The following is a 14,269-nucleotide window of genomic DNA, read 5'->3' as shown; positions in this document are numbered from 1 at the left end:
GGCTATTATTATTATAAAATTGACCGGGTTATAACCGTTACAAATTACACGAAATTGCTAAGAACGGGTCAACTGTTTTGTTCTCGTGAATGCGACAAAGTTAAATGCGGCTTTTTATGAAGACGCTTTACGTTTAGTTAGCGTAGATGAGCAAATCGAAAGCTCGCTCGATCTAGATTAGTTACATATGCCCATAGCCCTTGAGATGTATAAGTTTTAATTGCATAAAAACACCGTTTTCATAACTCTTAAAATTGGAAGGTATTATCCAATTGAAACATAAATAGGCGGAGTGAGAGTAGACATCGACTTTGCAACACGTCCTACCATATCAGTACTTACGATCAGAATTCAGGGCTTAAAAACTAGTTCATGCATCAGGTAGGAAAATAAATGAGGACACTACTACAATAGACTGAGTCGATGGTGCAGTAATTAGAGACCCTGTCTGTTGCGTCGCGGGTCGTGGATTCGATTACTATTATACATCAGGCAAACATTCTTGTGATGAACAGATTTGACTACCCTTTGTCTGGATGTTTATTATCTAATGATACTCTGTGTATCCGTATATCCGGTCTCTGTTTACCATAACACCGGGAATCCGAATTTGGGACCGGATAACCGTGGGCGACTTGTTCCCCTTTATGTATTTAATAAAAATAATGATTGTTGGATGATAGAGCTTAGTGTCTTATCTATGTATTTATTTATTTATTTTGGTAATATAAGTATAAGGTTAAGTATTTGGTAATATAATTATAAGCTAATATAATTATAAGTTATATTTTCACTTCATGTCTACTAAAATTCTTTAAATTATCGCCATGTATTAACAGTATCATAGCTACGCACTTCTTGAATCTTTCACTTCATCAACGAGGGTTAACTGGAAGAGAATATCTGCATGGCGTTAACTTTTAATGGCGTAATTTGCACAATGTTTTTGTGCAATAAAGAATTTTCAATCAAGCAATCAATAGAGTCGTAATCCGTGGTTCGGGGAATAGAGAGGACTAGACAGAACAAGCAGCCGGACATATTATTGTTACGCAGGTAAGAGTAACGCCATCTATCGCCGAATAGTCGAACGAGCATCGAAGGATCTAGTAGCGCCTAGAACGCTCGAGAAATATAATGCCATCTATTGAGAGATAGCGGAAACTACTACTAGAGATGTGTGGAAAATTCTAGAAAATTCTAGGGATGTCATATCGACTATAAAAGCGTTGTAGAGATGGCACGCAGTCAGTCAGTAATCGGAGCTACTCGAAGCGAAACAGCGAACGGATCACCTGAAGCGAAACGAAAGAAGCGAATTGAGAATTTTTAAGTGTTTGTTGAGTGCTTTGGGTGTTCTAAGTGTTAAATACAGTTTAAAGTTGTACTTTGGTGAAATTTTATTTATCCCGAACCCCAGCGCGTAACGTTATTATCGTTGAGGTCTTCTGAATTCAGACGAAGATCTAAAGAGATACCCTGCAAAAAATGATTGGACATTTTTGTTACAGAGCATAATAATGCCGCACCAGTGGCTGGAGGGGAACCTACCGGTTGCTGCCAAATGTGATGTCTGTGATAAAACCTGCGGATCAGTGCTTAGGTAAATAAAAGCTCTGTTCCTAGTTCATTCTGTTTAGTAGAAATTACTTCTTTATCATCGTATCATCAGTTTTGTTGGATTAGACAGATGCTGTCTCAACAGAAAATAGTAATAACAACATAGTAGAAAAGACTTCTTTATCACTTCTTTTTTTACTGGTAGTAGGACCTCTTGTGAGTCCGCACGGGTAGGTACCACCACCCTCCCTATTTCTGCCGTGAAGCAGCAATGCGTTTCGGGTTGATGGGTGGGGCAGCCGTTGTTACTATAATTGAGACCTTAGAACTTATATCTCAAGGTGACTAGCGATTAAATATTGTTGTTGATGTGTATGAGCTCCGACAACCGACTAACAACAGATGGGCCAGGCAATAAAGAATAATTAAAAACTAATCAAATCTAATATTTTTTAAATAATTAAAAACATGACGATTTGTTTATTTCGTACTTTTTTAGCAATCTCTCTTCAGTTTCGAAAGGATATACCGCATTTTTTCGTAAAATAGTGATGTTATCACATGACTTGCCAACTGCGATTTAAGTTCAGCAAATAAAAATCGGATATTAACTTCATTAACAAGGCTCGTGTCCTCAAATACTCTCCACGTTCCGTATCGAGCTCACCGATTGTTACGGACGCTTTGAAATTGAATCTAGACTTCGGTTAGTCGATAGTCCGATTAATTTTAAGCCTGACCCGTGACCTGAATACGGCGGTATTGAAATAAGCTTTTGTTGTTTCAATTGTATGAGATTAAAGTATGGAATCGGCTTCATCAAATTCGGAAAATTAATAACTGTTATTGTACTGAACTCATATGAATATTGTTTTTATTTTTCTGTACAAAATTTAATCGTAATTTGTAAGATTAGCTTGTTTTATAACTTTGTCACTTCAACATTTGGCTTTGAAGTGGATTGCAGTCATAACTCAGCGCTTTTATTGGAATTTCTCGAACACTACGATCATGCCTACAAAAACAAATTTCATGCGTCGTAAAAGAAGCACATGCCTCATTATAAAATAAATATTGTGTCCTTAAGGTCTTTAGTTATTGACGACTCTCTCGGGCGCAAGGACGTTTCTCAAAACGTAATCCTTTTTAAGAAAGAACGCATATCCTGTATGCTTGATTAAATGTAAACTGATCGTATTTTTCATTATTCACGATTAACCTATCCATAAGTTCCAACAAATATAACAACATGTGTTTTTATTAAAATAAAGTCACGTCTTTATCAACCATCCGTGTGACTTTGTGTAATTTAGTCTTGGGATCGGCTGCCGATCAGTGTGTAATAATATATGTATTTTTTAAAAAAAATCCAAAATACAATTTACCATTAACGACACGACAGAATCAATCTACCCAAATAAATGTATTTTTTGCAAAACTTTCCAAAATTATATTTACCATTTACGACACGACAGAATCAATCGACCCAAATCTAAAACGGAACTCTGAAGTCTGTCTCGACATAATCTCGTAGCCAATATCCGTCAATTTCTCGAACGTTCTGCGGGTAAGGCAACTGGGTAACAACGAGACGTCAGGGCTGTGTCAACTCTTAGTTACATTCATTAAGATAGCCGTTAACTGTGTATCATGTTTTGTCTGCTGTTAGACCAAGAAAGAAATGATCTGTTTTGAGATATCTGAATTGAATTGGATTCAATGTGAAAATTAGAAGAGGTAAAACGTGAGAAATAAACTTTAATAGATTTTGATCGATTTGATTTTGATCGATAAGATTGTTTCTTTTTCTAGCCAAAAGTTAATCACAGGGATTCTAATTACATATATTCGTTCTGATGAAAGTGTGCATCGAATTGAGTGATTTAAATCTATACTAATATTATAAAGAGGAAAGATTTGTTTGTTTGTTTGTTTCGAATAGGCTCCGAAACTACTGGACCGATTTGAAAAATTCTTTTTCCATTAGATGCCGACATTGTCCCTGATGAACATAGGCTACTTTTTTTTATTTATTTTTTATTTATTTTTTTTGGTTTCATGTGTTTTTTAATGTTTCCGAAGCGAAGCGAGGGCGGGTCGCTAGTATATTAATAAATATGTAGATCTATGTTAACATTGAACCACACAGTCGACTATGAATGAACGAAAAGAATTCTTTAGAACTACAATATTCTTCACGGATAATGTTCCTACTGGAATAATACTAGTAATATTTGTAATACAACCTTATTCTCATTTAAGAGATTCTAGTTTGACTTAATGTTGTAATCTGTTAAAAGATATTTTGAATGATGTCCGTTGGCCGAATTCGGGACTCACTACCCCGCCTGTAATATTCCACGAAATGCACAGATAACTAAAATTGAAGGCAGCATGACAAAACAAACAAACACAGACAAAACATTTGGTACCGTTGGAAAAATAGAAAATTTTCAGAAAGAAAATGTCGTGATGCTCCCCATTTTTTTAGTAACATCAACGTTCAAAAGCGCTAATACAAGTTCCAACAGCACCTGCTATTCCTGCCAAGCAAATTGAAACATTCATAATTAACCTATCTTCTTCTTCTCTATATATAAAAATGAATTGCTGTTCGTTAGTCTCGCTAAAACTCGAGAGCGGCTGGACCGATTTGGCTAATTTTGGTCTTGAATTATTTGTGGAAGTTCAGAGAAGGTTTAAAAGGTAGATAAATATGAAAATGCTCGGAATTAAATAAAAATAACATATTTGTTTTCCCTTTGATGTGTCCCCCGTCGGACCGATTCCTTTTGTTTGTTTTAAGTTTATTTTATACGAAAGTTTAGGTCTTTTATTTATCGATTGAGGCACTACGAAGACTGCCGGGTCAGCTAGTTCTAATTATTTCTTCAAGTGTACATATGAAAAATTATTAATTACATGTCTCAAGGCTATTTCTATTAATTGAAAAAAAATACAATAAGCACATTTTTAATTTTTTACAACACACCAACCCTGTGACTTATTTCTTTATCCGATTCCCGGGAGATCAGCGGATCCGGCCTCGGATATCGGCAACTTGTCTTCCGAGCTAGCTTGCTTCGATTACTTCACTTTAACCGCATTAGACCAGCCGATATTAAGCTGTTCGTATCGCCTAACTATAATATTATAACATGTTACGGGTCACAATATGAACGTTTTTGGGCGTTATTTTGAAAATGTTTTTGAAATTTTGTTTATTTCGCTGAGAATTTTTATCAGCTTGTTGCTATTGTTGCCATTTTGTTCGATTTAGAACATCATCCAGTTTTAAATCATTCAAACTTTGGGTTAAGTAGATACTTGCTTTGTGCTTATAGAATCAAAACATACTAGAACGATAATTTATTATGAATATTTATATCGAGGGCTATTTGGCTATAAAGGGCTATTAAGGCTATTTAGTTGAGCGACATTGTTGCAACTTTACAGGAGAGCCATTTAGAGTTTAAAATTAAAAAAAAATATCATAACAAAAAAACTTCTTGCCCAATTTGAATCAAGTAAATTTAATTGAAGTTAAATTAAAAACATCCAATACCTAATAAACACACCACCTTTGATTACAAATATAAAAGGCCGCGTATTAAGCGAAATGTCGCTTAAGTTAAATAGTCTTTCATACCTCGACATGTAGATTGGTGAATCAGCTTGCGATCAACTGGTACCGAGCGGTTGCTAAAGCTCATAGACAATTAACAAAGAACCGAATACAGACCCCAACGCACCCCCCACCTAATGACTCAAATATTTTGCCCATGAAAAAATAACAAATAGACCAGTGTTAAGGTTTTTTTTTTTTTTGGAACTTAGGCTTCAAGACTTCAGATGCGTCTGGTGCCGGAAATGTGTCCACGCGGCCTGCAAGCCTGGCTGGAGAGCGCCCTGTGCCCTGGGACCAGCGAGAGCGTCAGTGGTACCACCGACTCGCCTGCATTCGGTCGGACCTGACGACGCATGGGTACCGGATCGTCCGCCTAACGCCTCGCCGCTCATTGTATTCGTCAATTCTAGATCAGGTAAGAATCGTAACTTTAGACGACAAAGGGAAGATCTTTCATCGAGCGGGTGATGTTGCTCGGTAGACCGACGGTCCGAATGTTGTTTTTCGGAACTTGTATATATGCAATATGTATATATGCATCTGTCAAATATCTTGCGTTGTAGGATGGCTACCCGCCACATAAATTTTGTTTTACTTGATGGGTTATTAAAGTTACGCATGGACGTCAGCTATACCAGGGACGCAACCAGTCACTGCCTACAGCTGAAAAGTCCTACACATCTTTGTAGAGATAATTTCTTAACACCTTATGATAGATAAGGAGACGAGTTCTTTCCAGAGCCGGACTGTTGGTATTTTTATAGCTCTCAATTGGTGAACAACCTTATATCCTACCAGGTTTAAATAGTTACCAGAACCGCTAGACATCACAACCTATATGCTGCAACGTCGTGAGGCTTTAAGTCGAAATCTCGATTCGATTGCATAATTACCTCATGCCAAAAATAAGCATAAGGTTACACCGGTAAGAGTAACGCCATCTATCGCCGAATAGCCGAACGAATATCGAGAGATCTAGTAGCGTCTAGAACACTCGAGAAGTGCAACGCCATCTATTGCCATATAGATAGATAGACACACAATACTCGACTTTTGTGGAATATTCTCGATAACTCTAGGGCTGTCGTATCGACTATAAAAGCGTTGCAGAGATGGCACGCAGAAACATCGAACGCATCACCTGAAACGAAGCGAAAGAAGTGAATTGAGAATTTTAAAGTATTTTTTTAGTGTTCTGGGTGATAAATACAGTTTTAAGTTGTACTTTGATAGAAATTTATTTATCCCGAACCCCAGCGCGTAACAATAATTACGCCTGTGACTATAACACATGTGAAGCTTTTAAATATAAGCGAAATTTTCCGTTCAGGCGACAACCAGGGCGTGAAATTCCTGCGTCGCTTCAAGCAGCTGCTGAACCCAGCGCAAGTCTTTGAACTGAGCGGCGCCGGTCCCAGAATGGGGCTCAGACTGTTCAGGCATTTCGCTCCGATCAGGGTGCTCGTGTGTTCTGGTGACGGCTCAGTGGGCTGGGTACTCCAGGAAGTCGACAAGCTGGAGATGCACGTGAGTGATACATTTTTATTTAAAGTTATGTAATGTGACGTCAAGACCCGTCTATCTACGATCTGTATGCAGCGTCTCCTCAAGTACTTCGGACACGTGGCCCGACGAAATCCTGACAACTTGGAAAAATGAATAGTTGTAGGTCACGTAGAAGGAAAGAAAAGTCGAGGAAGATTGCCAACCAGGTGGACGGAAATTGTCAAGGAGGCCACAAGCACCAGCGTCCCGGGCGCCATTACGCAGGCCAAATGCAGGCAACATTGGAGGAAGCTAGTGCAAAAACTGGACCAAGGTGGTCACGACCCTCAGTATTGAGGAAGCGACGAAGAAGAAGAAGAATGTGACGTAATAGGTGACGCGCCCTAAGTGCAGAAATCCCCTTTATAACACGGGTATTCCTCCATATAATGCGTATGTAAAACGTTTAATGAATTATACGGTTCATAATTAATTTCGCGTACCTTTGCACATTGTGTCAATTGTGTTTTTATAAAATAAAATAAAATAGAATTATTAAATTTGTGTTCTTAATTTTTGAATTGTAAAAACATTCGTTTGATTGTATTATATTTGTATATAACGCGTTATGTGGGATCGTACAAGCGCGTTATGCGAGAATACTCCTTCAACGAATTTTCTATAACGAGGAACCAATTTACCTTGTAATAGGGGGGACTCCTGTACTCGTATCGAGTGATGCCACTGATGGGATGGGACTATCAGTGTTCAACTACAGGATGTTCTGATGAAATCAATATTCATAATTCGTAACTGGATTTAATTTTTTCATCTGTCAATGATTTTTCGTATCGAATGATGCGAGTGATGGGACTATCAGTGTTCAACTACAGGGTGTTCTGTTGAAATCAATATTCATTATTCGTAACTGGATTTAATGTTTTCATCTGTCAATGATTTTTCGTATCGAGTGATACGAGTGATGGGACTATCAGTGTTCAACTACAGGGTGTTCTGTTGAAATCAATATTCATTATTCGTAACTGGATTTAATGTTTTCATCTCTCAATGATTTTTCGTATCGAGTGATGCGAGTGATGGGACTATCAGTGTTCAACTACAGGGTGTTCTGATGAAATCGATATTCATTATTCGTAACTAACTGGGTTTAATGTTTTTTATCTGTCAATGATTTTTCAACTACATTTTATCTGTCAATGATTTTTCAACTACAGGGTGTTCTGATGAAATAAATTCTCATTATTCGTAACTGGATTCAATATTTTCATCTGTCAATGTTTACCCAACAGAAACAAGTTCAAACTGCGGTTCTGCCCCTGGGCACCGGCAACGACCTAGCTCGGGTCCTCGGCTGGGGCGCCTCGTGCGATGACGCCGCCAACCTGCAGCAGCTCATCGAGAGATACGAACGCGCGTCCACTAAAATGCTGGATAGGTACGACTGTTTTTTTGTTGTTTTTTAATGGTTTAAATAGGTGAGCGACTTTTGACGTCTAGGTATGGGTTGCAGCACTGCTGCAGCACGCCACTGGGCGTAGCGTGGTAGGGGCGGGGGGAACGTCCCGCCCCGGGTGGCACTTTTTAGGGGGCGGCAAAATTTCACAATAAATAATAAAAATATTTGAACCATTTCATATTTTTATCGCAACTACAAATTTGATTGAACTGACAACACCGTCTATACTGACTCGCGGGGATTCTCCATATTTTATAATAGTACGGAATGTGTGAAGTGATGCTTTGACAATTCAAAGAAAGTTTTATTGATGGATTGTCAGTTGTCCATTTCACATTGACGTAACGTGGCTGCCATAAGTGGTTAAAGAAGAATATTTTTTGTATTAATAAACGCGATTGTAACACTTAGATAAACTTTTTTATTTAAAATCTTACCTGTAGATATAATGCAAAATAATGATGACTGCTCTTACCAAAAAAATTTCTAGAATTAATGTATAGTATACATCAAAGTGAAATACCTAAATGAAAAGGCGGCAAAATTGTTTCCCGCCCCGGGCGGCTAGGCTGACACCCACGCTAAGTCACTGGGTTGCGATAGCCACTTAGTGACGAGCGAAGCGTGCGTGTGAGTACCGGTATTCTCCTTCGATCAACAGTTACAGTTACAGTATACAGTTCATCCAAAGAATGATGAATGTTTCTATTTGCGGTTGTTGCTGGTAAATGTGTGTGCGCCAATGACATTTGAGTCACTACAGACTGTTAATGCTACAGTATTCCCAAGATATCGTGCTCCATGTGAAGAACTAAATTTACTAGAAAACGATACCCACTGGGAAATGACAATCGTTAAAGCAATTATCTCTGCATCTCCAAGTCAAATACGGTTCGAAGATATTCTCATTAACTTTTTTATAAATGTAAAAAATTTGTAGTAAAAATCAAACCCGCAAAATTATAATTTGCGTAATTATTGGCGGTACGACCTCTTGTGAGTCCGCACGGGTAGGTACCACCACCCTGCCTATTTCTGCCGTAAAGCAGTAATGCGTTTCGGTTTGAAGGGTGGGGCAACCGTTGTAACTATACTGAGACCTTAGAACTTATATCTCGAGGTAGGTGGCGGCATTTTCGTTGTAGATGTCTATGGACTCCGGTAGCCGCTTAACACCAGGTGGGCTATGAGCTCATCCACCCAAATAAGAAATAAATAAAAATTATAAACTCCCATAATAATATGATGGACCATGAGTTTCCGTCATCATCGGCCCATGCTAGACATAGGCCCCCCTCAAGTTTGTTCACAATGATCAGTCCTGTACTGCCTGCATCCATTGAATTCTCACGACCTACCCATGTCTACTAATACCTTAGCTTCATCAAGCAATGTTCCTTGCCTATTGCTAATTCAACCTGGATCAGATCTGCCAGACTCCATCGTTGACAAAAATAAGTTTCTCATTACTGTAATCCATTGTACAGGTGGTCGATAATGACATTTGAGCGCTCGTTATCAGCGCCGCCTCCTCCACCGGTACCACCGGACCTGCTGGAGGAATCCGCGCTCCTAAAGAACTTGCACGACATCATGCAGGTAAATGAATTGTTTCATTCTAATTAAAGTATTATGTAACTCGCCTGTTCTAATTCAACACATATATAGAAAATGATTATTGCACAAAAAAATACACACAGATAACAACGAACTCTGGTCTTTCGAATAATAATAATAATATTTTCAATGATTTCACCCGACTTATTAATGTGATAAATTATTTTAATTGGACTACTCTAGAACTGTTCTATAGATTTGCGACATAATTTTATATCCTACATGAAATTGTAATTATCTCATGCATGAGGTACATAGCAACCACTTAAAACTATATGCGCCGTGTGTCCGGTCTATCAGGCAATAAAAACATAGGCCGCATTTAGTGCTTTCATTTACAAAGTACATACTACAGTACTGGACGCTAAATATTTCACTTCGGCTTTGGAAAGAGACAATCGGCTAATTTCGGCTTCGCAGAGCTTTGTCTCTGTCGCAAACTAAATATGTAATGTTTCTCAGTCGTTGTTCAAATGCGTTAGTGTCTTGGTATTAGAAACTGGACTATTAGTGTTACATGCGGTAGAGATAACTTTCAGATTGGCCCTATATAAATTGAATTATCATGAAAACCGGCTCAACAGTAGCCACTTTACGTTTAATTGAATTTAATTAATGTGTTTAATACGAAAGTCGGAGTCATTTTTCAAGTGATAACGTCTTATAAATCGATATGGGACCGGCTACACGCACGAAAAAGTGTCACGTTCCGCCTGACCCTGAGCGTGCAAGCGAGGGCGCGGAAAGCGGCGATAGAGATGCACGATCGACAAAAGCGTTGGCTTGTGACCCATATATATATCTCTTCTCTCGTGACGTCAGAGCTAGCAGTTCGAATAATTCTGCTACTGACGTTATCACGTAAAACTATCGTCCGTAAACCGACTTTACAGATAACCAATATTTTGAAGTGAAACTTCTAATGCGACTTATAACAAGGCTGCGTTAAACGTTTAACGCACCCATACTAGAAAGAGACAGAGCGAGAGTGAACGCGTGGCACTCCAACGCATGCGCGTAGTATAGATATCGCATCTCTTATACACAGCATTCCCTATTACAAGAGCAATCTGATTTAAGGATGAAAATGAAGAAAACCACAATGCTGTCTAGCATCGAAAAAAAGTTTCACTTCATTCACGTGCACCAAGTTTTTTTTTAATAATGATACTAGCTTTTGCCTGCGTCTCCGTCCGCGTGGAATACATAGTTACTTTGGCATAACGCAAAATTTTACCCCCACTTCATTTACGTAGAAAGTGAAAATATTTTTGAATTATATAATGTTAAGGAGCTATTTAAACCCCTATTTTGAAACATTCTTTATTGGTGCTCCACTTGTATTGGTCTTACCGTGATGTTATATAGCCTATAGCTTTCCTCAATAAATGGGCTATCTAACACTGAAAGAATTTTTCTAATCAGACCAGTTAGTTCCTGACATTAACGCGTTCAAACAAACAAACTCTTCAGCTTTATAATATTAGTATAGATTATTTTATCAGGGTATAAACATTGTTAACGTAGCCTGGTGAAGTGAGTTGCCTGGCGAGCTCGTCCCTGCGGGCGGGGTGCGTGCGGCTGGCGGCGGCCGGGGAGAAGGCGGGGGGCGGCGCGGCGCGGGCGGCGCACCGCCTCAAGCGTGCCGTCTCGCTCTTACTCCACGCGCGGGCGCATCTAGCTCACGACCACGGACGATGCAAGTTAGTGTTGCCAGTGTTGCGTTACGTAATCATTTAGGCAGAGTCCGATAATTTATTACCTCATTAAAACACAACTATAAATGTCGGTAATGAAGGAAAATATAAAATTAAAATTTATCGAAAAGAAAATTTATTTTTATTTCCATGGTAAACTCAAAGCGTTCGGTGATGAAATCAGTTCTCGAATACATCACATCTTACAAGTATCAGCTGATCCGTGATCAAGAAAACATTAGAAACTTCGGAAATAATGTTATGACAATAAAAAACGCGAAATTAAACTATTAAAAACAGTCTTGATTTTGTCTAAGACTCGCATAAGCCGAAGAAAACATGTTTATTAAATCTTGGAATAACGAATTGAGTTTCATTATTTCTTGATTACATGTTCTCTTGATTCACATTGTCATATGAGCACTTATTGAATTATATTTGGTTATGACTATCTCAGGTACATTCAGTTATATTTTAGGTTATGGGAGCCCTTGGAGACGACAAGCGACAGCGAACCTGAGACCCAACCGCTCGCCGAAAAGGGCAGCATTGATAAGACTGAAAAAGTAAGTTGTTTTATGAATGAATCCTCACCGCGAGCGTTCTTCAGCGAGCAATGTATAACGAATATTTGTGAAAAAAGCCATTCATCTCATCTCATTTAATTTAATTCCATCCCAGTTGATTAATGTTTCAAATTATTTATCTTCATTTCATTTCACTCCTAATTATCGTTTTTCATAAAAATAAAAATATAAATTATAATAAGACATGACCTAAAGGTCTTAGTTACCAGGTCATAAAATCCCTTAAAAAATATATATTTAACTCCAAGCCGAGCTCCGCTCGGAGAATTGCCCGTATCCAGAATTAAATGTATAGAAAAATGAACAGGCAGGTCTCTTCGGCAAATAACTTCGTAAAGTACAAACACTCTGAGGCTTGGCTCTACACCGGTGTTTCCCAAAATGGGGCCCACGCCCCACAAGGTGGCAATTAATTATTAAGGGGGGCAATCGCACTAAATTAATACCTATAGAAATTCTGTATTAAAATTATTTCGAATTTGATATTTCAGTTTTTTATTATATGTTTTGAAATATTACTTACTGTGTTTTGATAACAATTGCATAGTGATTTCTTCCTAGAACCTATTATTTATTTATGTTTTTTAAATGAATAAATATTTTTTTTTATGTTAAAAATTATAGGGGACATAAAAAATTTAGAAATGTTACAGTGGGGCATGGCACAAAAAAGGTTGGAAAACACTGTTCTACACAGTTTCGACTCGAAAGAGCACGCGCGAAAATTTTAAACGAGTTAATCGTATTCCATTAAACTCCTGTAGTTTCCACATTAAAGTATCAGCTTACAACGCCAGAGCTGTTTGTGTTTTAGAGTAGATACTTCATTCGGCATACAAATTACTTTAAATTTTATGATCCAATCTGAAAGTTTAGGCTTAAATGAGTAACCTTAATTGTAAGTGTTTCTGAATTTCGGTCGCTGAGTGGGGGTAGGAGTAACAGCGATCGCTGGAGCAGACAGGTTCTTGAGTGGAGAACGCCCCCCGGCCAAATGGTGCAATGATTTGCCAAGAGTGGCCGGTAAGAAATGGATCAAGAGAGCCGAAGATTGGGCTCAGAATAAATTAGTATAGACCTATAGGTCTAGCAGTGCACAACTGTAGGCTGGTGATAAGGATGAATTTGTTGTGTGTATGTGTGTGTGTGTGTATGTGTGTGTGTGTGTGTGTGTGTGTGTGTGTGTGTGCATTTGTGTGTGTTTTTTTTCCTATCTAAGCCTTGAGAGGCTATATCAGCGTAACCTAACAAGTAGGTGAGCTCACGGGGCTCAAGCCTGACGACGTTGCTAACACTAATCCTAGTAAGAGCAGTGCTTCGCAGAATCTACCACCGGATCGGAAACGCGACCCCCTGAGAAGATCCGGCGAGAAACTCGGTGGGATGTGTCTGTGGGTTAATTTACTCGCCGAGCCCATCGTCGCAAGCGACGGGTTCGACAAGAACGATGACCGATGCTTGAGGTTAAAGCACCGTTAGTGGATCGGAAGGATCTGGAATTACATGTTTAGAGTGACGTCAACTGTTTATCATTCGGTCCGCATGATCTGGAATAGATTTGTTGTGTATGGGGTTTTTGAGCAAAAGTCAAATTGGGATTGCGGTTTGTGTAGAATAGCCACAATAGAACGAATCCTGTTTGACAACAGGAGCAGTTGAACTGGGCTGCGCGTGGGTGTGCCCTGGCGGGTCGCGCGGACAGTGTGCGGAAGGCGTTGCGGTCACTGGTGAGGACCCTGTCCCTAATATATCCCCAGGTTTGTTTAAAATTGTCATCCCTCGGATTTAATTGGGTATTTTTGCCACATAAAATAAAATTGTTCCACTGTTGCACTTTAAACTTCTTTTCCAAAATCGTCTTTATTATAATAATTAAAAATTAATTGACACCTTTTTTACGCCTTACTCATTTCAATCGTCTTCCTTTTCTCTGTAATTCTGTCTATCATTCTCTTTTCCCTTTCTTACCGTTTTCTCTCGCTCAAATCTTAACGCTCCGTTCCACACTCTTTTCATACGTTCCGTTCTTACTAATCTTACATTACTGTACAATGCCCTTCTTCGTAAAGCCCCAACAACTTCGTAATTCAAAAGGCAGTCGTCATAGAAATAATTATCTTCAAGTTAAAATCTTATCTTACTCCAATTACTGGTGATGGAACATATTAAAGGCCGGCACAGGTTGGTACTGCGACCCTGCCTATTTCTGCCACGAAAT

General features: G+C 38.7%; 1 protein-coding gene across 3 annotated transcripts in view; it reads left to right on the top strand.

The window, feature by feature from the left end:
- Positions 1–14,269, top strand: part of LOC114250295 (diacylglycerol kinase eta) — a 184,719-nt gene that overhangs the window by 144,951 nt on the left and 25,499 nt on the right. For all 3 annotated transcript variants that reach the window (XM_089733103.1, XM_089733102.1, XM_089733104.1), the window contains 8 exons: positions 1,512–1,603; positions 5,398–5,603; positions 6,519–6,715; positions 7,984–8,129; positions 9,638–9,749; positions 11,295–11,470; positions 11,943–12,030; positions 13,701–13,808. In XM_089733103.1, coding sequence (XP_089589229.1) covers positions 1,512–1,603; positions 5,398–5,603; positions 6,519–6,715; positions 7,984–8,129; positions 9,638–9,749; positions 11,295–11,470; positions 11,943–12,030; positions 13,701–13,808 — 1,125 coding nt within the window. The remainder of the gene's footprint in view (positions 1–1,511; positions 1,604–5,397; positions 5,604–6,518; positions 6,716–7,983; positions 8,130–9,637; positions 9,750–11,294; positions 11,471–11,942; positions 12,031–13,700; positions 13,809–14,269) is intronic.

Source organism: Bombyx mandarina, chromosome 15 (assembly GCF_030267445.1).
Source record: "Bombyx mandarina strain Sakado chromosome 15, ASM3026744v2".
Classification (NCBI taxonomy): domain Eukaryota; kingdom Metazoa; phylum Arthropoda; class Insecta; order Lepidoptera; family Bombycidae; genus Bombyx; species Bombyx mandarina.
This window is presented reverse-complemented; position numbering and strand designations above follow the sequence as displayed.